The sequence below is a fragment of the Malus sylvestris genome, chromosome 12 (genome assembly GCF_916048215.2).
Source record: "Malus sylvestris chromosome 12, drMalSylv7.2, whole genome shotgun sequence".
Classification (NCBI taxonomy): Eukaryota; Viridiplantae; Streptophyta; class Magnoliopsida; order Rosales; family Rosaceae; genus Malus; species Malus sylvestris.
In genome coordinates, this window is record NC_062271.1 from 220766 (window position 1) to 244707 (window position 23942).

Consider the following 23942-nt stretch of genomic DNA (forward strand, 5'->3'; position numbering starts at 1 on the left):
GATATAAAACAAAGGTCAAAATTCCACTACCACCTCCCATCACCACCACCAACATGACACCGTCGCCAAACCATCTCCACCATCTTCTTCACCACCACCACCATCCCACCACTATCGCCAATGTGGATGCAAATTTCCGCCGTCTTCTCCTTTGATGAAAATGCACTTGCAAAATAATAACACCTAAGATTAAGGCCAAAAGCCTCACGTGCCCACGATGAATTGGGGGAGGGGTTGGCCGAAGAATCTATGATGTCAAAGTTAGAATTATGAAAAGAATGTGTTTTGGAGTTTGTGGGTAGCAAATGGCTTTGCTTTTAGTGGGAGAATAGAGCTATTTAGAGGGGAGTGGCCGGCCCTATTTGGAGAATAGTGGCCGACCATATATGGTGAAATTGTGTGAATAATTGCAAGATATTATGTGAAATAATATCTTGCAATTAACATGGCAATTAATCCTAAATTAAATAGGAAATTTGGGAGTTACCTTTTGAATAAGGATTTGATAAGGAGTGATGAGAGAGATTTGAATAAATACCATTTTGATCTCCTTTGACTCTTCCTTGATTGAGCCGTTTTTGTCCGTTGCATGCCCGTGGGAATCCCGGTGTGACTCGAGGGTAATTTTTTCATTTTTACCCAAAATTTCATGTGTCACCTTCATAATTTTCTTGATTATCTTTGGCTCCACAAATGCCCCCACATCTGTTGGGCTGCTCGCAGCTCGCAAGAAATGGTAGCAAGTGTAGAGATCTTCCCTTGCTTTAGGAAACATAAGATTGTTTCCTATTTTGATGTAGATTCCCACATTAATTGGAAGTTAGATTCTTCTAGGAAAGAGAAATAAATCACTTCCAAAGTCAATTTAAGTCTACCTTAAGTAGATTATTAAATCAACTTCAGAGAGCAATTTATTCTACACTATAAGAGAGAGAAAGCTAGAGGATAATTGTTCCTCCTCCCTTAGCAATCTTCTACACTTGCCCATGCAAAGGACCATATTTCGTTGCTTTCTTCGTCTTCATGCCACACCAAGGTAAGAAAAAAATTAATTTTCCTTGTCTTCTTAATTTTTGGGAGCCTTGAGGCTAGAAATTTGGCTCGACGAGGGTCTAGGATGTGTGAAAAATGTCTGGGGAGGCCACAGCATGGCTGCTGCTCTGGGTGGTTGTTGTCGTCTTAGTGTGGTGGCGGCTCAGTATGGGCCGAGGTTTGGGTGCAGCGGCGTGGGTCGCGAAGACGAGCTAGGGCTCGGCTTGGATTTGGTTGGCATAGGCTAGGGGCCACTTGGCTTGGGCCAAGGCTGATGGGCGCTGGGGCAAGAGGTCTGGGCCATTAGGAGCCAAGAGAGAGAAACGGGAGCCAACGCGTCTTTTTGAAGCCATCTAACAATTCTTCCTCACATCTTTGTAGAATTTCTTCGAGCATGTCTTCTTCAAGCCACAAGAGTGATGATGGTATGCCGTTGTTGTATTGTCAAGGCATGTCTTTGAGTAAAGTGGGCTACTTCAAGGCAGCTCACTTCAAAATTAATTTCGACAACTCGTTTAAAGATTTCCTTGAAGCATATAGGCATACCCTCCCGTCTAGGATACATGTAAAGCGTGTCAAGAAGGGTAGCTGCCGTAAGCCATGTAGTAGGGCTCGGAGAGCTATTAAGTTTCACCCATTACTACTTTGTGTTGGGATTTACTTTTCCCATGCCACGTTTCTTCCAAGAAGTGTTTTGCTCCATGAAGTATGCCTCCGCTTAATGTTCTCCAAATGAGGTCCGTGTGATGGTGATATTCTTTAATATAAGCCAATTCTTTAACTTAGATCTAACCGTCAATGAATTTTAGTACTTCTTTGACATAGGCCATATGGATGGAGTTAGGCAGTTGCGATCCCACCATAGACTCTTTGATCATTCAAGCAAGGAAGATCATGACTAGGCTAAGGAGACTTTAGAGATAAGTGGAGGGTGGGAGTCTGATTCTTGCCCTGAGCTGTGCGTTTTAACGTTTTTCATCACCGTAAGTAGACTACTTAGTCTCTAGGCTACTTTGTGCTTTTGCTGAGCTACTATCTGATTTGTTGATTATCCTCATCTGCTTATGTAGATTTAGAATTCGACTTAACTCCCAAGATTTGTCCAGATATGAAGAAGGTGCATGTTGCTTTAGGTATCCTTGCTCAGTACTGTGAATGGCATTGGCTGCTTAGTCCTTTTCACCGGGAGAAATGTAGGTTGCTCTTGAGAAAGGAGATAAAGCTGATCAAGGCGGAGGCATTAGCTCATCCGATCACTGTCGTGGAGCGTGCTATGAATGAAGGTGGCCTGCCTACTCAAGAGAAACCGGTTGAGAAAAAATCGAAAGCTTCATCCGTTGCTCGTGAGGGTTCGCCTGCAGCCGATAGGCTTGTGACTAATTTAACTTCTTCCAAGGGGAAAAAAGATAAGGTTGTTAGATCTGAGCCGGTAACACTTGCCATGCTAAAGATAGCTAGTACGATTATTGATAAGATTACTCAGTGTAGAGGTTTAATTGTGCCCTCAATTCTGAAATCTGTGCCAAGATGTCTGTTAGGAGCTAAGTCTGGTTCACCTACAGGGAAGCCTACTATTATGAAGAGCGATAAGGTGGACTCCGCTGCTAAAGTGGCGCTAAGGCTTATTCCTTTTATTGCTGAGATTGGTTCGCCTGTTGAGAAAGAGGTGACTGCTCACATGGGCAGTTGTGAGAAATCCATTAAGCTTGTTTCTGGAGAGGCTACTGAGATTTGTGCATTTTTAAAGCCAGTAGTAGTATGCGTGAAGAACATTCTATAATAAGGATCGACCTCTAGAGTGATTTCCACAAACGCCTTTGTGGATTGAACTTAGAACCTTTAAGTTGTCGGGAGATGCTATGTAGCGAAGATGTGGTCTTCGGATGATAATGTTGGTCCACATGTAGTATCGTGCTGCCTTCGGTTGGAATTTAATAGACTCCAATCTTTCCGTGGGGAGTTTGTCATTGACCAGGTATTCTATAATGGAATCTTGCTAGTTTGGAGTTGTACTAACCCTGTGACACCTCGATAGCTGGCTCCATCTTTATGCTTGGTTTATCTAGATACTTCACACGAAATAGAACGTTTGTGATGGTGGTCGAGGGTAGAGCCTAGGCTGGCTAGCGCGTCTGTGTGGGCGTTGTCTGCCTGCAGAACTTGAGTGAGAGTGTAAGTCTGAAACACCTCAAGCTGCTTTCGTACCTTCTTTAGGTATTGCGCCATCTTCGAATGCTTTGCCATTTACTCCCCGGTAGTCTAGCTGGTGATTAGCTAGGAATCGAAATAAATTGCAAGCTTTTTCATTGCCAAATCTTTTTCCATTTGAAGGCTTGCTAGTAAGGCTTTATACTCTGCTTTGTTGTTGGATGCTTTAAAGCATAAAGTGATCGCTTACTCAAGCATCAAACCCTCTGGGGCGATAAAAACCATGCCTATTTTCGAGCCCTTGTAGTTGGATGCGTCATCGAAGTGTAAATGCCAGAAGTTTCCCTTAGGTGATGCAAGCGTAGCTAGGGTGTGCTTGGTTGCCTCCGGGGCGTCGTTGGGCCATGATGTTGCTTCGCCTAGGCTAGGCATGAATTCTGCCAAGGCTTGGGCCTTTATCGTCATGCAGGGTCGATAAACTAAGCCGTATTAGCCATATTCTAACGCCTATTTCATTACTCGTTCAGAAGCGTCCGGACCATGTAGGATTGATCGTAGAGGATACTAGGTTATGACGATGACTTTATGAGCTTGAAAATATGGTCTAAGCTTCCAAGCCGTAACAACTAGCGCTAAAATCAATTTCTTGATCTCCGAATATCTGGTTTCCGCATCAAGAAGAGCTTTAAAAATGTAGAATATCGGCAGTTGGGCCCCTAGTTCTTCTCATATGAGGGCATAACTCACTGCTACTTCTGAGATTGCCAAGTAGATATATAAGTCCTCCGCTGCTTCTGGCTTGGATAATGAAAGAGGTGATGTGAGATATTTCTTCAAATCTTGGAAAGCTCTTTTGCACTCATTGTCCCATTTGTCTCAAATTTCTTCAAGTCTTGGAAAGGCTTGCATCGATCGATGGACCGCGAGATGAAGCGACTCAGTGCAGCTGCTCGTCCGATTAAGCCTTGGATCTTCTTCAAGGTAATTGGATATTTCATCTCTAGGATTGTTCGGATTTGCTTAGGATGTGCTTCGATTCCTCGTTGGGTTACTAGGTACCTTAAGAATCTGCTTGAAGATACTTGAAATGTGCATTTGGCGAGATTGAGCTTCATCTTGTACTTTCTAAGGATGTCAAAAGTTTCCGCCAAGTTGCTATTGTGGTCTGATCGCTGCTTGACCTCTATGGTTACTCCAATTTGCTTCTTGAACATCATTTTTACCGGTCGTTGGTAAGTAGCTCCTGCGTTCTTGAGGCCAAAAGGCATAACTTTGTAGCAATAGGTGCCTCGCTCAATCGCGAACGTAGTTTCCTCCTTGTCGGGCTCATGCATGGCTATTTGGTTGTGGCCAAAGTTTGCATCCAAGAAACTAAGCAGCTGGTTCTCGGAAGTTGAATCTACTAGTAGATCGATTAGGGGAATTGGGTAAGGATCTTTCGGGTATACTTTGGTAAGGTCGGTGTAGTTTACGCAACCCTTCCAATTGCCATTCTCTTTCTTCATTAGTAGCACGATGTTGGCAAGCCATGTTGAATGTGCTACTTCTTTTATGAATCTGACTTTTAATAGCTTGTAGATTTCTGCTTCAATGATCGCCACTCGTTCGGGTGCAAAATGTCTTCTCTTTTGGATCAATGGTTTGGTAGCGGGGTCAACATCTAGCTTGTGGCAAGCTATCTTATGGTCGATGCTAAGCACGTCGAAAGGTGACCATGCGAAGATGTCACGATTTTCCCTAAGGAAAGGTGTGAGTTCTTCATTTTCTTTCAGGCTCAGACTTCTAGCAATTTTCTTCTGCTGCTGAGGATCAAGAATGATGTGCTCGGTATCCTTTTCGTGTTTCCATCCCGTGACACTATCTTCTTGATCTGTCTGCTACGATTGCTATTTGTAGCTTCATCGCCTATTTGGACCTCGGTAGCCTCTACGGGGGTAAAGATCTTCTTCTTTGTTTCCTTCAATACTTGCACAGTGCATCGTTGAGATATGGCCTGGTCAGACTTGATTTCTCCTCCGCCTCATCCTGTGATGCAGAATTAAATTTTTTTTTTATACTTGACAGAGGTTACAACATCCAGCTTTATCAACCAAGGTTACCTTATGATCCTATTGTAAGGAAACATGCCGCTTACTATCGTGAACTCTACTTTGAGACAACTAGCGGTGTTCTCACGTCAAGTGTAATGTTGTCGATGATAACCTAGGTGTGTCTGTTGAATCTGGTGAATACCTCTGCTTGACGTATGATTGTGTTTTCTAGGCCCATGTTTTGAATTACTGAGAGCTGAAGTAGATTAATTGCACTTCCATTGTTTACCATCATTCTATCGATTATAGCGTGGGCTATTTGGACAGATATCACTGGTGCGTTGTTGTGTGGGAAATCAACACAGTCGGCATCCTGCTCGGTGAAATCAATGATAGGTCCAAGTTGGTTATCTACTGGCTAAACCTGGAAGGCTAATAGAGCATGTTGGATCTTCCTTTTCTTAGAGTTGTTGGTGGCTCCCAAGTGCTCGGACTCGATGAAAATGCCATTGATCTGAATTGTCTTGGTTGTCAGCTCTTCGTCGGCGTCTGCATTCCTTCTAAGCTGCGCAACTGGCTTGTCCAAGTATCTATTGGCTTTGTCTTCTTTCACCAACTTCTCTAGGTAATTCCTCCAAGTGTATCAATCATCGGCTGTATGACCGGGACCTCGATGGAATGTGCAGTACTTGGCGTGGTCTAACTTGAAGGTATCTCCCTTCGATTGCTTCGGTAACTTAAACCATGGTTCACTTTTGATGTCACAGAGGATTTGGTGGATTGAGATCGAGAACATTGAGTAATTCTTGGGCGTCAAGCCTCCTTTAGTCGAGGATCGGTCCCTACGTTCAACCTCCTGCCTACTTTTGTTATTGTATTGTTTCTCATCCTTATTCTTTTAAGCTACTGCTGATTCTTTTCGAGGTTGTTTGGGTGTCTTGTTTGCTTGCCAAACCTCGTCCCAAAGTGCATGTTTCTCTGCCAAAGTGAAAGAGTTTGTCAAAGTAAGATCTTCTTTCATAATCAATTCTCCGAACAGGGGGTGGTTTACTGTAAGTCATTTTTGGAAGACTGCATTAGCTATCGAGTCGTTGCATCCGACTATCTTTGCCTTCTCTTATTTGAACCTCTTCATATAGTTGTGGAGCGACTCCTTAGGGTACTTCTTGATGTTGAACAAGTGGTCGAACTTCATCTTGATCGAGCGATAAGATGAATACTTTTTGGTGAAAACCAAAGAAAGCTCATTGAAACTTCAGTTAGATTACGATGGCAGGGTGTAGAACCAATCTTGCACCTCGCCTTGTAAAGTGGTGGCAAATATCTTGCACATGAGAGCATTATTGTTCCGATAAAGGATCATTACGCTTTGGTAGTGCTTCAGGTGTCTCTCTAGGTCTCCATCCCTTTTGAAGGATGTGAAATGTGGCATGTTGAACTTGCATGGAGGCTCTGCCTGCTCAATCTCGTCCATGAAGGGTGGCCTACTTATGTTGTTCATATCCCGTCATAGTACCTCGCTGCGTTGGAAATTGCGCAATCGCTCAGTTATGAGCCTCTCTACTTCTTTTTCAATTTGCCTTTGTTGGGCGTAGCGGAGCTCTCAGCTGCCCCCGGTTGTGACTTGTTAGTCTAGGCTGCTCTTCCATGTGTTCGGCTCGTCTATGCTGCGACTGTGGTGCATACGGTACATTCCTAGCAAGCGAGCAAATTTCTCGCTAGCTATCGATTGAACTTGAGCCGGATTGAATGACTGATTTTCTCCGTCCGTCCTGCTACCTACTCTGATGTGAGGTGAAATATGCTTATTGCAAGCCTAGCCGTGAATGAACACTTCACCTGAAAGGTGGCTCATGTCGATTATCAGAGTATGGCCCCAACCGTGAGTGTATGCTTAACCGTGGGCTTAACTGAAAGTGCACACTTTTCCTCGCATTAAAACGAGAGTATACGCTATCTCGAGAGCCTAGTTGGAAGTGTACACTACCCTGAACGCTCGGCTCATAGCTGGTCGAGAGGCTACTTTTTGGGACGCTGTTGGAGAGGTTCGTCATCTACCCTTGTCTTGCTTCAGGATACCTCGTCTAAGGCACACTGCATCTCTGTGGGCTGCAAAAGCTGATTCACTAAGGTATTCTGTTGCATGATGACGCTTGTTAACTCTATGACTTGTTAGGACAAGTGTTGTTCGCCATTTGGGTTGAAAGAACTTGGACGGTATGTGCCTCATTGAGTAGTGGAAATGTAGTGGACTCTGGGCGTAAGATTTGAGTTGGGATATGTCAAATCTGCGGAGAAATGGGTGAAAATATCCCTGATTCAATCGTCAGTTTAGAAATTTGAAGTCATGATGGTTAAACCGGTATTGGACTGGTTTGGGATGTTAGGAGGGCCACGAAAGTGGGCTAGACCTCGAGTTAGACCACAAGAGAGGGTCAGGTCGGGTCGTCGACACAGGTTGAATCATGGGCGCTGGGCTCCCCTTGGCACGGTTTAGGCCTACGCAGCGTCCTGGGCCTACAAATCTTAGGCCACTACCTTGGAAGTTGCGGTCGCAGCTTGGGCCTGCTTACGCTAGGCCGTGCTAAGCTCCCTTATGGTGCGAGCCTAGGCTCGTTGCTGTAAGTTGGCATCGATCTGGGCTTGCAGCTGCAAGGTGATGCCTTCTCCTTTGACGAAGGCATCAACTTTATAAAAAATTCTAGGAATAAGAACGTACAAAAAATGAGAATCTTTGAATGTAAGAGTCTTCTTCGAGAGTGTGAATCAAGACCTTCAATGAAAGCACCAATTTGTGGATGCAAATTTCTGCCGTCTTCTTCTTTGACGAAAATGCACCTGCAAAATAATAACACCTAAGATTAAGGCCAAAAGCATCACGTGCCCACGATGAATTGGGGGTAATTTTGTCCTTTCATCCAAAAGTCCACGTGGCACCTCCATAATTTTCTTGATTATTTTTTACTCCACAGCCGCTACCACCACTTTAATAAAGGATCGCTTGATAATCTCTTCGGTTTCAATGTTCATTTATGATTGGTGGGTAGGGGAGTTCCAAATGATTGAGGCCAAACTTATTAAGAAATGGACAACAAAATATTTTTTTGTACAATCGATACTTTACACTAAATGGTCTACAAAATATTAGACAATGGGATTAGGAATGCCCTCCATGGGTTGAACAAAGGCATGTAAGATGAATTTGCAAATGACACCTTCTAATTAGGGATTGCAAATCTCTTTCACATTCCTTCCTAGGCCCTATTCTTTTTCCTTTCTCCCTCTAGAAAGCTTCAGCTGGTTGGCCTGGTTGGTTTGATAACTATTTTATTTTCACTTTGAAAACAAAAACTAAAAATTGAAAATGAAAGTTAATAACTGGAATCCGAAAAATGAAAGCTACTTTTTCTACTAGTTGTTTAATAACCATTTCATTTTCAATTTTCAATTCATGTTTTATTTAATTTTTAATTGAAAACTTGTTTGGTAACTGTTTATTAAAACTAAAAGCTATTTTTAACGGTCATTGTAATTTCAATTTTCATTTCTTTTTATTGAAAACTTGGTTAGTAACTATTTTGAATGCTCAAAGAAATGCAAACTAAAAATTGGAAAATGAAAATTGAATTGGTTATCAAATGGCACCTCTTGTTTTTTTTTGTTATACAATGATATATCTATAGAGTGAAGGGGTGTGGAAATAAATTGCGTACAAATTCAGTATTTAATTGAGGTTTAAACCTAAAAACTCTCACTTATAACTGAAAACCAATATCACTATACTGTAATACTAAGTAAAAATAGATATTTTGATTCTCAATTTTTATTTCTAAAATAAGGGATGTATACAATTAGGAGTTTAAAAGAGTTTACAAATCCATGTGTATTCAATTAAGATTTTAAATGAATCCATTAAAGTCAACGGGTATTTAATAAAATTTGAAAAGAGATAATAAATCTCTATAGAAATATGAGTGTATTCATTCTAAGATTTTAAAGTAGTTTGTAATGATAGGATTAAAAGCACACCACAAAGTAGCACACAAATGTCCTATTGATTTTCCTTAAGATTTGTCAATTGTAGCATATGAAAATAAGGGTCTTTCCCGCGGAAGATTGTCTTATCTAACTACTTAAAATGTCACAAAAACTAGGTTACTGTCCCTATTGACCAGCCACCGAAAATTAATTATTTGACCGAATTACACTTATCTAAAGTCTATGAAATTTTATATGAAGACACTAAACACACATAGCTACACTCACACAAAATTTTGGGATTTTTGGAGTTGATTTGATATTTAAATTAAATCGAACAACAATAGGACAGAAACAGATTTTAAGTAGTTCACAAATTAAGAAAACGAGTTAGGGGAATTGCTATCCACCACCAAATAATCATGCAAACATGTTATGTTTCATTCAAATTCTTTTAATTTCTTGATGAAGATGCTCAAGTTGGCTTAATGTTAGAACTCAACCTGTTACTCTTTCTTATGTAGTATGTTAAAAGAATGGCATTTTCAACTTAACTTAGTCCCTAGCATGCAATCTAGAATGACGTGTTCATAGATTTAACAAGTAGAAATCATTAAGAACAAAAAGAGTTTGAGTCATCACAAGACATCGTAAGTACTAGCATTGTCTTACTTATCATAGAAATTGGTTCACATGTTAATCACAATTAACAAGTACTACTCTAGAACATATGTAGGTCCTCATTCGACAAGGGTTGGCACACATATATTCATAACATTAGAATCCTAGATATGCTTACTAAGTATGCATCCGTAGAAAACACATAAAGAATTCATCAATGAGACAAGTAGTGAAGCAATTTTCATCCTTCCATAAAAGTAATTCAAACGAAATGTCATAACAAACTTTCAATCATATTCGGGGCTTCAAAATAGCCCCTAACTACTAAAAATTAGTTACACATAATCCTTAAATAGAACCAAAAGAAAGACATGAGTTTGAGAAGATAAAAGCGAAAGAATCGAGTGAGGTCTCTTCTTCCTTCCTTCTCCAACGCTGATGCCTTGCCTTTTTTCTTCCTTTTCGCTACAATCTGCAGCTTTCTCTTTTTTTTTTCTTTTTTCAAAATTATTTCTGTAAAAACTCTCCTTTATTTCCTCCCCCAACGCTGCTTTTAAACCAATTTTTGCTGCATCATTTTTGGCGGCTAGATTTATTGGGTTTATTGCTTTCATTACAGTTACAAACTAATCAGCCTCTTTTGAACGTTTCAGTGTTAAAATGGTCATAACTTCTTCTAGAAAAATGATATTAATAATCTGCGAAATGCTTCAGAAAATAGACATCTTTAGCTTTCCAAGAATATAAGGCTTATTCTCTAATTCATTTTCAGCTGTCCGCAACTTGCTTCCAAAGTCAGCTGACCTGCATAGGCAATTGTGACGAATTTGTTACTTAAAATCCCATTTGTGCTATTTTTCTTTTCTTTGCTTGACAAATTCTACAAAACACAAAAAAAAAGTAAATAGCTAAAAAATATAAGGAACTAACTAAGAAAAGACAAATGAATTTGATGTAAAATATATATAAATATGAGCTTATCACGTAAAAAGAAATTTCAATTATGATTGGATTTTAAAGTATTTAAAAAGAAGAAGGATTTCAATGAATTAAAGAGACTTTATAACGTTTTTAAGGTTTAAGAAATCAAACATCAACCCTTAAGATTTTTTCACCCAAAATTCAGGCATGATAATTTTCAATCATAAAGTCATTTCACCTTTACAGGTTATACAAGCGATATCTTGTGCTTACAGAACGTTTCAGGAAGCTAGGAAAAGAAACCAAATGGAGAGCCTTCAGAACCAAAATATTGAGACACAAATATAAGGTTGGTCTCCTCCTGAGCATTCCTCGTTTAAAGTTAATGTTGATGCAAGTTGGAACAATAGAACTAAACGGGCATATACAGGAATTGTAATAAGAGACGCTGAAGGAAACTTTGTGGCAGCTAGCAGGTCTTCTTTTAGAGCTCCTAATATTAATGTGGCTGAGGCTATTGCTGCATACAAAGGTTGTTTGCTTGCGAAGCAACAAGGCTTGAATGACGTTGTGCTAGAATCTGATTCTACAGATACAGTAGTGTCTTCAAAATTCTATTGAGAACGGCAGCTGGGAAACTCTTCCTACTCTAAGGAAAATTTTGAATGCTAAGGAATGGTTTCACTCTTGCCGATGGTCATGGACTCCCAGGTCAGCCAACTCGGCGGCTGATTTTATGGCGTCGTCTAAAAATGCGAAGATGAGCAATGGAATTTGGATCAATAGATCCCCATCTTTGCTTGTTCATATATTGGGTAAAGACGGATTGTCGTACCCTCCTTGTTGATATATTCTGTGAGAAATTTGAAAAAATAACCAAAATTAGAACTCTATATAGAATTGTAGCCACCTTTTTAAATTTATGATAATTATAGCCAAAATCTAATATAAAAGTACTAATACACCCTTATGATTAAAACTTTTTACAAAACAAATCCAAAGAAATTCAAAGCCTCACTTCAGCAACCTAGACAATTCTAGCCCTCTCAAAAAGCTCATAAGCTCAGCCAATTTCTGATGAGAAGTTTTATTAAGCTCTTGGTTATTTTTCCATTTGATATTAACAGTTACATTTATAAATTTTTCAAAAATCCCAATCTTTGTCATCTTCTTCCCATCTCGGCAAAACCCAGAGGTTGGAGCCTCACGCAACGTTACAATTTGTTTTTCGAAGACAATCATATCATTTATTCAAGGTAACCACTAAGCAGTAAGCTCTCCCCCTTTCTTTCCCTCTTGCATTTCTCTTTGTTGAAGATCAAATTGGATTTAAGTACACGTTAAAATCAAATTGGGCTCTAATATGTAACAAGATTTATAGAAAAAGGATTGTGCTTTTTGTAGATCAACTGTTTGTGGAGTTGATTTCTAGAAAAAAAGGTGTTGGAATCAGATAATACCAAAACGGGTTTTGTGGTTACCACTCTAATCTTTGCAATGGTGGGCGTAATTGCTTCCCTCATTGTTAAAATGGTATATTAGTATTTTTATATCAACTTTTGGTTCTAATTATAATAAAATTAAAAGGATGGCTATAATTATATATGGGATCCAAATTTTGGTTATTTTTCCAAATTTCCCATATTTTGTCGAGTGTTTATGGATGATGGTTTTGCACTTGGTGCGCCGTCTGTATATGTGTTCCCATCTTCACCCGTTTTCCTTTTGAGAAGTAGTTTGTTCCTGCTTTTCTGTTAGCCTCTGTTTGGGCTATCCTTGTAATATTTTGGCTTTTGCCTGGTTAATGCCATACCAATTTTCATAAAAAAAAATAAAATAAAACTCCATAAAATATTTTAGGGTTTTTATCACAAACGATCCCTAAAATTGATCATCACTATCAAGATGGTACTTGAAATTGAAATCAATCAATGTAGTCCTTGAAAATAGGTGTCGCAAATCAATATGGTACTTCCGTTAAAACTCTGTTAAGTGTTGATGTGATACATAAATAGGCCCCATAAGTCATTTTTCTCACAAATGGTCATTGAAATTAACCCACGACATCAAAATGGTCCTTGAAATTGACCCGCGACATCAAAATAGTCCCTGAAATTGAAAATTGATCAATATAATCCTGCAAGTAAGTGTCTCAAATGAATGTAGTTCTTCCATCACAATTTTGTCAAAAATTTTGTTATGTGATGATGTTACACATAAATAGGTCACACAAGTCTAATTAAATTTTAAAAAAAATTACAAATAGGCTTAGTAATTTAATAGTTAATAAAAAAAATTGTCAACCCAAAAACCCAGTTGTGCAATCACCTCTGATCTTAGTCCACATTTTTATACCTCATTCACTCTCTATTCTCTTAAAAACAAAAAACTCAATACACCTATCTTTACACACTTCGACACCCTTCACCGAATTGAACCTGGATCGAGATCACCTTTGGTGACAGCTTGGCCCATTGACAACAACTTTTGGGACATCACTGTTAACATTTAGGCAATCAACATCCTCACAACATTAATCTTGGAGAGCTTGTTCGGCGCTTCCCTGGTGGTCTGGTGATGCAAAGAATGACGAGGTCTGCCTTGAAATAATGAGGTTATAATCGAAGTGCGTTCATTGTTGGTTGAAAACTATTTCCACACCCCTTCTTAGGCCTTAGTTAAGCCTTGTGCCTTTGAGGCCTTACTATAAGAAAAAAAAATTCCATTATGCTTGTTGATGCACAAAACCGGATGAGTCTTGGAACAACGTAAATCCGACCGTGAATCTGCAAGAAAGTAAATAACACAAGAAGTATTTTGGTTCACCCCAATGTTTGGGCTATGTCCACACTGATATTGTATTTCTCTGTTTGTGAGAGGATTGTGAGGGAAAGGGAGTCTCTGAGGGTGAGATAGTGAGAGCTTCTGAGGGTGAGAGAGTTCTCATGAGTATTTATACGAGATCTAAATACAGAGGCCCTAAGTATGGTACAACAGTAGTCCCCCAAGTCTTCAGTCAAGAGAGTTTTTTGGCTGAAGACTTGAAATTCAGTCCATGTGTGGGCCGAAGTAACTAGATGTCGTCTAGAACTGATACTCAATATGAGGCGGTGCCTAATCTGAAATGATGCTCAACTAGAAGTAGTACATGTTGCGAGACTGCTCGGCTTGTGGCTTATGTTGCCTTGGTTGGCTTGGCTTGTGGCGTTGAAGGTGAAGGAGTCCCTTTTATAAAATAAAGGCTCGCTCCTCAGTACATAAATGATGGGCTAGAGTTGATGCTCGTGGCGAGGCGGTTGCTCAGTAAGCGGTGATGCTCTCTAATGATGGTGAAGGAGTCCATTTTATAGAATAAGGGCTCGCTCCTCAATACATAAGTGATGGGTTAGGAGTAATACTCGCGGTGAGGCGGTTGCTCAGCTGGCAGCGATGCTCTCTAATGAAAGTGAGGGAGTCTCTTTTATAAAATAAGGGCTCACTCCTCAGTACATGAATAATGGGTTATGAGTGATGCTCGCGGCGAGGTAGTTGCTCAGCTGGCGGTGATGCTCTCTAATGAAGGTGAGGGAGTCCCTTTTATAAAATAATGGCTCGCTCCTTAATACATAAATAATGGGTGCTCTCTAATGAAAATGAGGGAGTCCCTTTTATAGAATAAGGGCTCGCTCATCAATACATAAATAATGGGCTAAGTCCCCCAAGTATTTTTCATGAGGCACAGTTGAGGCCCAATATATGGTACATAATTCCCCCAAGTTTTCAGTCAATAGGGTCTGTTGGCTGAAGACTTCAAATTAAATCCATGTATGGGCCGAAGTGGCGGTTGTTCAGAGGTGGTATTTGTATACCCTACATTGAAGCTTTGTAGGTGAAGCTTTGCAAGTAAAGCTTTGCAAGTAAAGCTTCGAAGCTAGAGCTCTGTAAATGAAGCTTTCGAAGTTGGAGCTTTGTAAATGAAGCTTTCGAAGCTAGAGCTCTGTAAATGAAGCTTTCGAAGCTAGAGCTTTGTAAATGAAGCTTTCGAAGCTAGAGCTTTGTAAATGAAGCTTTGGAAGCTAGAGTTTTTGTAAATGAAGCTTTTGAAGCTGGAGCTCTGTAAATGAAGCTTTCGAAGCTGGAGCTCTATAAATGAAGCTTTCGAAGCTAGAACTCTGTAAATGAAGCTTTTAAAGCTAAAGCTCTGTAAATGAAGCTTTTGAAGCTAGATTGACATGAGCGATGCTCATGAATGTTTATGTTGATTGACATGAGTGATGCTCATGAATGTTTATGTTGATTGACATGAGTGATGCTCATGGATGTTGACATGAGTGATGCTCATGAATTTTAACATGAGTGATGCTCATGAATGTTGACATGAATGATGGTCATGAATGTTTATGTATGATTGACATGAGTGATGCTTATGAATGTTTATGTATGATTGACATGAATGATGCTCATGAATGTTTATGTATTATTGACATAAATGATGCTCATGTATAAATTTGGAGTACTGGACGTACTTTTGATCACTTGGTTGATGATAATAGCGGCAAGGTGCCGAATAATTTTGAAGTACTGGACGTACTTTTGATCACCTGATTGGTGATAATAGTGGCAGGGTGCCGAATAAATTTGGAAGTACTGGGCGTACGTTTGATTACCTAGTTGGTGATAATAGCGGCAGGGTGCCGAATAAATTTGGAGCCATAGAGCCTGGCTTTTTTGGGCATATGGGCCTTTGCCCTCCACATAACATTGCATCCCATTATTTTGGGCTTGCCTTTTTTTTTATGATTACCCTCTGATGGGGTTATACAGATATCTCTGAAAGATAAAAAAAATAAATTACATCATTCAAAAATAAATCTGACCCTCTGTTCAATGGGTCATGCCCATAATTCCATTTTCTGCATGCCATCACCACCGCAATTATGTCTGCTTTTTTATCTTCTTTTGCTTTTGTTTTTTTGCTTTGCGTTTGCTTTCTTGCTTTGCTTTTGCTTTCCCATGTGCTCTGGCAGAGCAAAGCTTCCCTTTATTCCTTGCTTTTGCATGTGGGTGGTCGACAGCGCGCCCTCTTTTAGACAATGGAGTGGGTGGGCAGCCATGCTTGCTTTCTACTTCCTGTCCATTATTCTTATATCTTTTTTTCTTTTTCTTTACTCCAGTAAGATCAACTTGCCGATGTTACCTTCACAGAGCATAGGAAGCTCCCACGGGGACCAGGCAAAGTAGGACCCGCCATCGTCGCCGTACATCTTCTTGACCAACTTGGGTGAAAGATCAAGCTCAATTCTCACCAAATTTGGAGCCGCAAGCCTCCTTATTCCCACAAAACACCCAAGAATCACACAAGCAAGGCCCATCAGTCCTAGTACACATGGATTTACACGCCTTGCAGCATTCCTCAGAAGAACTGAACTTAAACTCAGAACCCCACTTCACAGCAGCCCCCCACAGCTCCAAATTCTCCGTCCTTCTGCAACACCCGCCTCCACTCTCCCCCTTCACCCCAACACCGCCGCCCTTCTCAACCAACGTCAACAACTCGAGCTCTGAGAATCCGTCCGAGAATGAAGAGGCGTCACTGGGTTTAAGCACTGCAGAGACGAATGTGTAGACCAGAGCACAGGAAACCAAAACCACCAAGAGGATGACGAAAGAGAAGTAATGGGTGGCTTCTGGGTCATTTTGCTTCTGACCCATTTGAGAATTGGGGGAGAAGAGTGAGACCCGGAAGGTGATTTAGGGTATGTGGTCTCGATTAAGGGTAAAGAATTGAGCTTGGAGATTATGGTGTTGACTTTGGAAAAAGATTGATCATGGAGAGAAATAGAGGAACACCAGAATAGGGAACTAGGCAACTGAGTCAATGCTCGCATCCAAGACCTCCCTTATTGCCAAAGGCTTCACCATGGAAAATGTCGGAAGAGGTGGTACGGAACCAGGGGAAGGAACCCTCATGAGATAAACTCTATCATTCTCCTTCACAGCCCTCTACAGTCGGCGTACTTAAAGATCATCTGGGCCCCACATTGACAACCGCATCAAGCTCAACGTTGGCAGTAAGTACTTCGAGTTTCTTCTCGAGGCCTCAGTTCCTCCGCCAAGACTTGGTTTGGAAGTCGAGTCTACAGGTCCGCCCGAAGTCCGGACGCCAACTCCCTACGGCTTCCCAGTCTCCTCATCCATCTTCAACACCAGACCCCACTCGGCAGCCCTCTGCACGACGTCGTCGGACGGCTTGTCGTTTGCATCGACAGAGGAGGAGGAGATTGTCTGCTGAATATTGGACAGCGGAGATGGGGTTGAGGAGTGGTGGGCCACGTCCTTGAGGGCCATCCATGAAGTTGTGATGTCGGCGGCGCTGGTGGACTTGGAAGCGAGGTTGGGTAATGGGTCGGGTTACGGGGTGGTGGCAAGTGGGTTTATCTAGCTCTGCCACGTATGCTGGGAGCGGAAGGTCGATGAACCGGTTGTAGTTTTTGTTGGTTTGGCAGCGGAAGAGAAGGTGGAGGGGTTGAAGACTTCGAGAGAGTCGCGGGAGTCTCTTGGGAATGACGGGATGAGGGAGGCGGGTGGCGTTGTGTCTGAGAATTGTTCATTTTCCATCTCTTGCCCTCAATATATGATTGAGCTTCTGGTATCTTTCTTTACAGACTGGAAATTGGTTGGCAGCAGCTAAAACAACAAAGGTAGGCGCATAAGTAGTAGTAGATCTAGGAGCCCTTCATCCGACCCGTATAACTCAATCATCAATGCTTCTTGTGTTTTTCTGTCGTACTAGATAGAAAGTAAGATTTCTATAATTTTGCACTGGGAAAGCTTTGGGTTGTTGGGTTTTTGCAGATTCACGGCGGAGATGAAAAATTAAGAGAGAACCGACATAGCTTTTCGTGTTGTTTCCCACAGATGGCACCAAATGTTGATGCACAAAACCGGAGGAGTCTTGGAACAACATAAATCCGACCGTGAATCTGCAAGAAAGTAAATAACACGAGAAGTATCGTGGTTCACCCCAATGTTTGGGTTACGTCCACACTGATATTGTATTTCTCTGTTTGTGAGAGGATTGTAAGGGAAATGGAGCCTCTGAAGGTGAGAGAATGAGAGCTTCTAAGGGTGAGAAAGCTCTCCCGAGTATTTATACGAGATCTAAATACGGAGGCCTTAAGTATGGTACAAACAATGCTTAAAGGTATTTAGACAGCTTTTTTAATTAATTATTAAACCCATATCAGCACATAACAATTTTTTTTACATAATTATGGCAGAAGGATCATATTGATTTGCGACACCTATTTTCAAGGACTACATTGATTGATTTTCAATTTTAGAAACCATATTGATGGTGTGGGTCAATTTCAGATACCATTTGTGATAAAAACTCATAAATCTTGTGGGGCCATTTATGTGTCACATCAACACTTAACGGAATTTTTAACAGAATGGTGACGAAATGACCACATTGATTTGCGACACCTATTTTCAGGGACTACATTGATTGATTTTTAATTTCAGGGATCATCTTGATAGTGAGGGTTAATTTCAGGGACCATTTGTGATAATAACTCAATTTTTTATATTTTTTAGATCTTTCAAAATCTCAATGCCTAAAGATGCTTCAAGCCACCTAATTTATGTTGTTCACTTGTTTGCTTACAAATCCGCTACATTAATAGGTTATGTGTAAATGTGAAGGTCAAAGTCTCACGTAGGTGATGGACTAAACCATGCAGTGGTTTAGAATGAGTTGAACTACTACTAACATTTCCATTGGGTTTTATAAAGAAACATTAACTATTTTAATAGTATTAGAGCGTAGGTTAGCCAACTACCACATGTGTTCCACGTCATTCAACTTGTGTTCTTCATATTTTTTATTTAAAAATTTATCAAACGTGAAGAGATGTGTGCGAATGTGAAAATGCAGTCTCTCATTAGTGATGTACAACACCTTACAAAAGAGATTTAAACGACTGTTTTTCAGTCTTTGAAAAGCATATTTGATTTGATAAATTAAGTTTTGAGACACTTGGCAATTCCATAAGCCATCCTTTCTTTTCTTGCCGAAATAAAAAAAATAAAAGGTTAATCTCAATTTACTTTCATAAATTTTCTTGGCTTTTAACATTTCATATATCAAATTTTTTTGTTCTAGTTTGGTACCTAAAGGCGTAATTTTGAAACGCTTTTGCACATCCGTTAAGTTTTTCTTCAGAGACTCTGTTAAGTGATGACATGACGCTCACGTGATTATTAAAAAAAAAAAAAAACAAAAAAAAAAAAATCACTCCTTCCACTCCTCTCTCCGCCTCCCTCAAAGCCCATAAGCCCCTAACCATAATCTGGTCCTCCCAATCCAAACCACCACCACCCAAGAAACGAGCCGCCGCCCACCACCACCCAACAACCATAATCTGCAAATGATAACAGGGGGCAGAAGAAGAAGAAGACTTGATTTTTTTTTTTTGTTTTTAAATTAATAGCTAAAGTTTTCTTATTAAGCGAGCCACAACCTTTTTGATTCATAAAGAAAGAAGAGCTCCACTCTTTCCTTTCCTCTACCCCTCTAATTGGCTAACCCCACCGCAATGGCGTCATGGGCCGTGGCTCTCGCTCTCAGCCCCAACTCCACCTGCCTTGACTCCGATTCCGTCGACCACGCCATCAAGCTATACATGTTTCTAGGTCAATATCTTCCTCCCATTTCTCTCGATTTTGGTTTTTGGGGTTTTTAGAAAGTGGGTTTTTCAATTTGTTTGAGTTTGTGTTTGAAACTAATATCAATAAGCAAAAATTAGATCCCTAATTCGATTGCAGCAACCGATCCATGGTCTGAGCCAGAATCCGACTGACTCCGAAATCGGAGATCTTGACCTAGTTCCTCGCGTTGATCAGAAGATTCGAGCGTTTGATATCGCGTTGGACGATCTTCCGGCAGTGGAGGTAGGCGAGGCCGTTGAGAATGGCCCATGAGCAAAAGAGAGGACAGGCGATGGTGGAGAAATTGGGGAAGAAAATAAAAATTTTTTTTTTAATTTTTTAATATTTACGTGAGCCAGATTGACACATTTCGTCTAGTTATTATCTATATGGTACCATGTCAGTTAACGAAAATTTTGACGGAAAATTTATGAAGTTCTAAAATTATGTATCAAACTGGATCGAAAAGAATTTAATGTATGAAATGTTAAAAATCAATAAACTTTAAGATAGTAATCTGAAATTAACCACAAAAAAAACAACCAAATCCAGTTAAAATGTAGCTTAGTCAGTGGAGATGCACGGCTACTTCGAAGCGTTCAGACAAAACATGAAAATAGCATATTGAATTCAATTTATACTAACAGTTGTTCCAATTTAATTCATTCGCTTTTCTTGTAAAGATTCTTACTTTCTCATTTTTCTTTTGCATGTTTGACGTTTCCCGTTATATATGCATTGATTCTTCTTTATAAGAATAAGAAAATATCTGTAAAGAAGAAAAAGTGAATTCGAAGATCACTTCCCGTTACTTATGGCCCCGATTCTGCGAATGCTGGGCCGCATCCCGCAGCATAGCTTGAATCATAGACAATGATTGCTGCAGCCATGCGAATTCTCCTTTGATTTCCCAGAGAAGACTGAATTCTTGTTCGGCAAGTGAAGCCACCCTCGTCAGCTTCCCCTCGGCAGCAAAAGTAACAAGTTCTGCCATCTTTCCTTACAAGCTGTTGAACGAAAAGAACACAGTGAATAATCTCAGTTCTGCGGCTGCCGGCACGTGGGTTGTCAGCAGAAGAGGTAGAGGAGCTGTCGGCTGGGCTGACGTCAGGAGGAGTGGCCCAGGCGCGGCTCAGAGGCGCCGAGCTGAGAGAGCTGGGGCGCTGTTCAGAGGAGTTGGGCTGGGGCGCTGGGCTGGGGCCATGTCAGGAAATGGACCAGCGGAAGAGGAGGAAGTGGGAACTGACACAGACCGCGCTGGCGCAGTGGGCTGGCAAGAGGATGGCCCAGGCAGCAAGAATTGATCATAATGGAGCATAATGATAATGATACTGTTGACTCGCCACTGCTGAAAATCTCAAAGCATATCATAAAGACAGAAGTCCGCAACAAAAAATACCGACAGAAAAAATCAGAGCATTGAGCAATGGAATTCCCAAATCAAAGAAACCACCATCACCGTCATCATGATCAGAGGGACGATGAAGAAAGACAGAGTTACCCGCCACCGGGAACTACGCTGTCTCCCTTTGATCAACCTCCACCTCCTCCAAGACCTTACCACTATGGAGAGGATCAACCTCCACCTCCTCCAAAACCTTACTACTATCGAGACGATCAACCTCCACCTCCTCCAAGGCCTTACTACTATGGAGAGGATCAACATCCACCACCACCACCTTCCTGCTACAGAGAAGATCAACCACCACCGATTTCATACTACGAAGCAGATAGACCACCACCGATCCGTGTGAGCCATGTGTCCCACTCTTCCCATGGTTATGCACCTCCAAGTCCACCCTCCCAATCCCAAGGGCTTCTCCACCACCAACCACCAGCGCCACCAGTACAGAATTACGACTACCCATCGTCACAAGCTACTCCAAGCCCACGGCCTGTTACCGTACACCATGTTGCTCATCAAGTTCACCATGAATCCCCTGCTCCTCAGTTTGGAACTGAAACCCATCACACCTCTCACTTGCCCTCTTCCTCTCCCCACAACTCTTACCTCTCGAACAAGCCCACTTTCAGAATCTTCTCAAAGGCCGACCCCAATTTATCTCTCAGCATCAGAGAGGGCAAGGTCATTCTTGCCCGATACCAACCAACCGATGACTTCCAGGTCACTAGTCTCTCTCTCTCCGTCCCTCCATTTGATTTATTATTTCTCCTTGTGTGTGAATGTTATTGGATTTGCTAATTTCTGGATTGGATTGATTGCAGCGGTGGTATAAAGACGAGAAGTACAGCACACAAGTGAAGGACGAAGAGCGCTTCCCTTCCTTTGCTCTCATCAACAAAGCCACTGGCCACGCCCTCAAGCATTCCATCGGAGCCACTCAGCCTGTATGATTCTTGTTTCCAAAACTTTATAATTTGCTGAATGTTGTTGAAACTTGTCAAGATTCGCCTTTTTTTATGGTTCCATGTATTTTGTTTGCCATTGCTAGTAGTAATATTGAAGGTCTAGCGGTTGTTTAATATGTCACCATCAATACCCCACTTGGACACTGTGTGGAAGGAAATCTTCAGAATTTCAAAGCCTTTCTCTTTTAAGTTTTTGTTTTTCCTGCCCAACATTTTTGTCTTTAATTGGTGTATGCTTTGCTCTGTGTTTTAGACTTGTAAAAGTACCAATTTCTATGCCAAAAAAAAAGAAATTTATAAGTGGAAGAAAAAGTTTCTTCACAGTGCCTCCAGTCTTGTGCACATGCAAATTATATTTCTTGGATTCTAAAATCTTTCATTGCTTGGTGTGGAGCCTAGAGATGCTATGAATTTTAAACTATCACTACTAAGTCTGTCTTGTTTCATGTTGCAGGTGCAGCTGAGACCTTATAATCCAGATGTTCTTGATGAGTCTATGCTGTGGACTGAGAGTGCGGACTTAGGTGACGGTTTCAGAACTGTTAGGATGGTTAATAACATTCACCTTAATGTGGATGCTTTTCATGGTGACAAGAAATCTGGGGGTGTTCATGATGGCACTACCATAGTCCTGTGGAATAAAAATAAAGGAGATAACCAGAGATGGAAGATTGTACCTCACTGTAAGTTTTCTACATATAACTCGAAAAACCAAGCAATTTCCTTGCAAATTTTTCATTATGCTTACTTGCATCTTTGGATTGCTTAACGGTTTTCCCAAGCAATGTTATCTCTCATTAAGTCATAAGATTCCTAGTAACTAATTTCATTCCCTTTTAATGATGCTAAATGCAGGATCCTTTTGCAGTAATGCTGCCATGAGTTATTACAACATCGCATGCTTAAAAAGGTATTAAGTTTGGAAGACTCCTCCTAGTTCTCATGGTGAGGGATTTGAGTTTGATGTTTATGATGTTTGAAACTATTGATGTATGATTAAGTGTCAACTACTACAACTGTGGCTCATACATATAATGTGTTAGCGAAAGCAAAGAGTTGATTATGTATTATAATCTATTGAAATAATTATCTACTGTTTTTGAACAACTTGTTGCAATGCCTAAATTTGTTCGCTGTCATTATTACTTGTTTCTTTACTTAGGATGCTTTTAGTTACACCTCGAGGTACCAATCATAAAGGCATAGGTTGATGTAGCGTGTAAAAGATAAGTATTGAATTCTTGAGGTGCGATTGCTCTTGATTATGGATCAAGTGCATGTGCTTGGGTTGCCTAAATCTCTCCTAAACCAATGGTTCCCAAGGTTCGGTTGAACCACCACAACCAAGGTCTTGTGACTGAAAGAGTTTCCGAGGAACTCATGCAGACAGATCAGTGAAGATACATGACTCGAGATGTTATTGAAATTTGATGCTTACCCATTTAGGTTAGTAAATTTTTATATTTATGGTTTTAGACTCTGTAAGGTATGAGAAGTTCTGGTGTTGAATCAAGAAAGATGATCTTACAATTACTGAGTGTCGGGCCTGTCTTTTCTTTGAATTCTTTTCGAGTGTATCATCCTTCGGGAATACTTTTCCCTTTTGAAGTCAATGCTCTGGGATGTGTTCGTTTTCCGTTTTACCGTTTTACTTGAAAATCTTAGTTACAAGGTACTTCTGAAAAATATTATACAGAGATCTGCTTCTCCTAATTCTGTCTTTTGAATTGGGATAACGTACGGAAGACCGACTTTGAGCTCTGTTGTCATATGATATGCATGTAAAAAGCCTCCTACTTAACCAGAGTCGAGCTCAAAGAAATCTTGTTTATTCATAATTTAACAGCCACCATCCTCTCAAAAAATGATTTAACAGCCACCATTAGTCGCTGTGTGCGGTTACACTTACAGCTACAAGCGTCATCTATTTGTACATGATTGAATCCCAGAAAAAGATGCCTAAAACGAAACAGGATGGATAACTTGGAGTGTTCGTGTACTCGTAAGAATTCGGACCCATATATGGCACGATCCATATCGGACCTAGACATCGGTCTGGACGTGGACTAAAGTTGGATCTAGTTAAACTTGATGGCATTTGCTATTTCTCTCCTCTTTGTAATGTTGGAACAAGTCGTTAAGTGGATTTAG

The 23942-nt window shown here is 40.7% G+C and overlaps 1 protein-coding gene across 3 annotated transcripts; it reads left to right on the forward strand.

Annotated features, from left to right (window-relative positions):
* Positions 1 to 19166: 19166 nt before the first annotated feature.
* On the forward strand, positions 19167 to 22898 carry LOC126593672 (ricin B-like lectin EULS3). 3 transcript variants are annotated; one of them, XM_050259773.1, is made up of 5 exons: positions 19167 to 19406; positions 19520 to 21546; positions 21648 to 21770; positions 22246 to 22474; positions 22647 to 22898. In XM_050259773.1, coding segments are annotated over exons 2-5 (1053 nt in total). In that variant the 5' UTR covers positions 19167 to 19406; positions 19520 to 20847; the 3' UTR covers positions 22649 to 22898. The 3 variants fall into 3 exon arrangements, with proteins under 3 accessions (XP_050115730.1, XP_050115729.1, XP_050115731.1); XM_050259772.1 differs by having other exon boundaries at positions 19539 to 21546; XM_050259774.1 differs by having other exon boundaries at positions 20178 to 21546.
* Positions 22899 to 23942: the final 1044 nt, after the last annotated feature.

What these genes read in the sequence shown, in the direction of transcription:
- LOC126593672 (XM_050259773.1), top strand. Translation starts at nt 20,848, where the DNA reads ATGGAATTCCCAAATCAAAGAAACCACCATCACCGTCATCATGATCAG. An exon ending in AACCAACCGATGACTTCCAG is followed by an intron (nt 21,547 to 21,647) that starts GTCACTAGTCTC and finishes GATTGATTGCAG; the next exon opens with CGGTGGTATAAAGACGAGAA. An exon ending in CCATCGGAGCCACTCAGCCT is followed by an intron (nt 21,771 to 22,245) that starts GTATGATTCTTG and finishes TTCATGTTGCAG; the next exon opens with GTGCAGCTGAGACCTTATAA.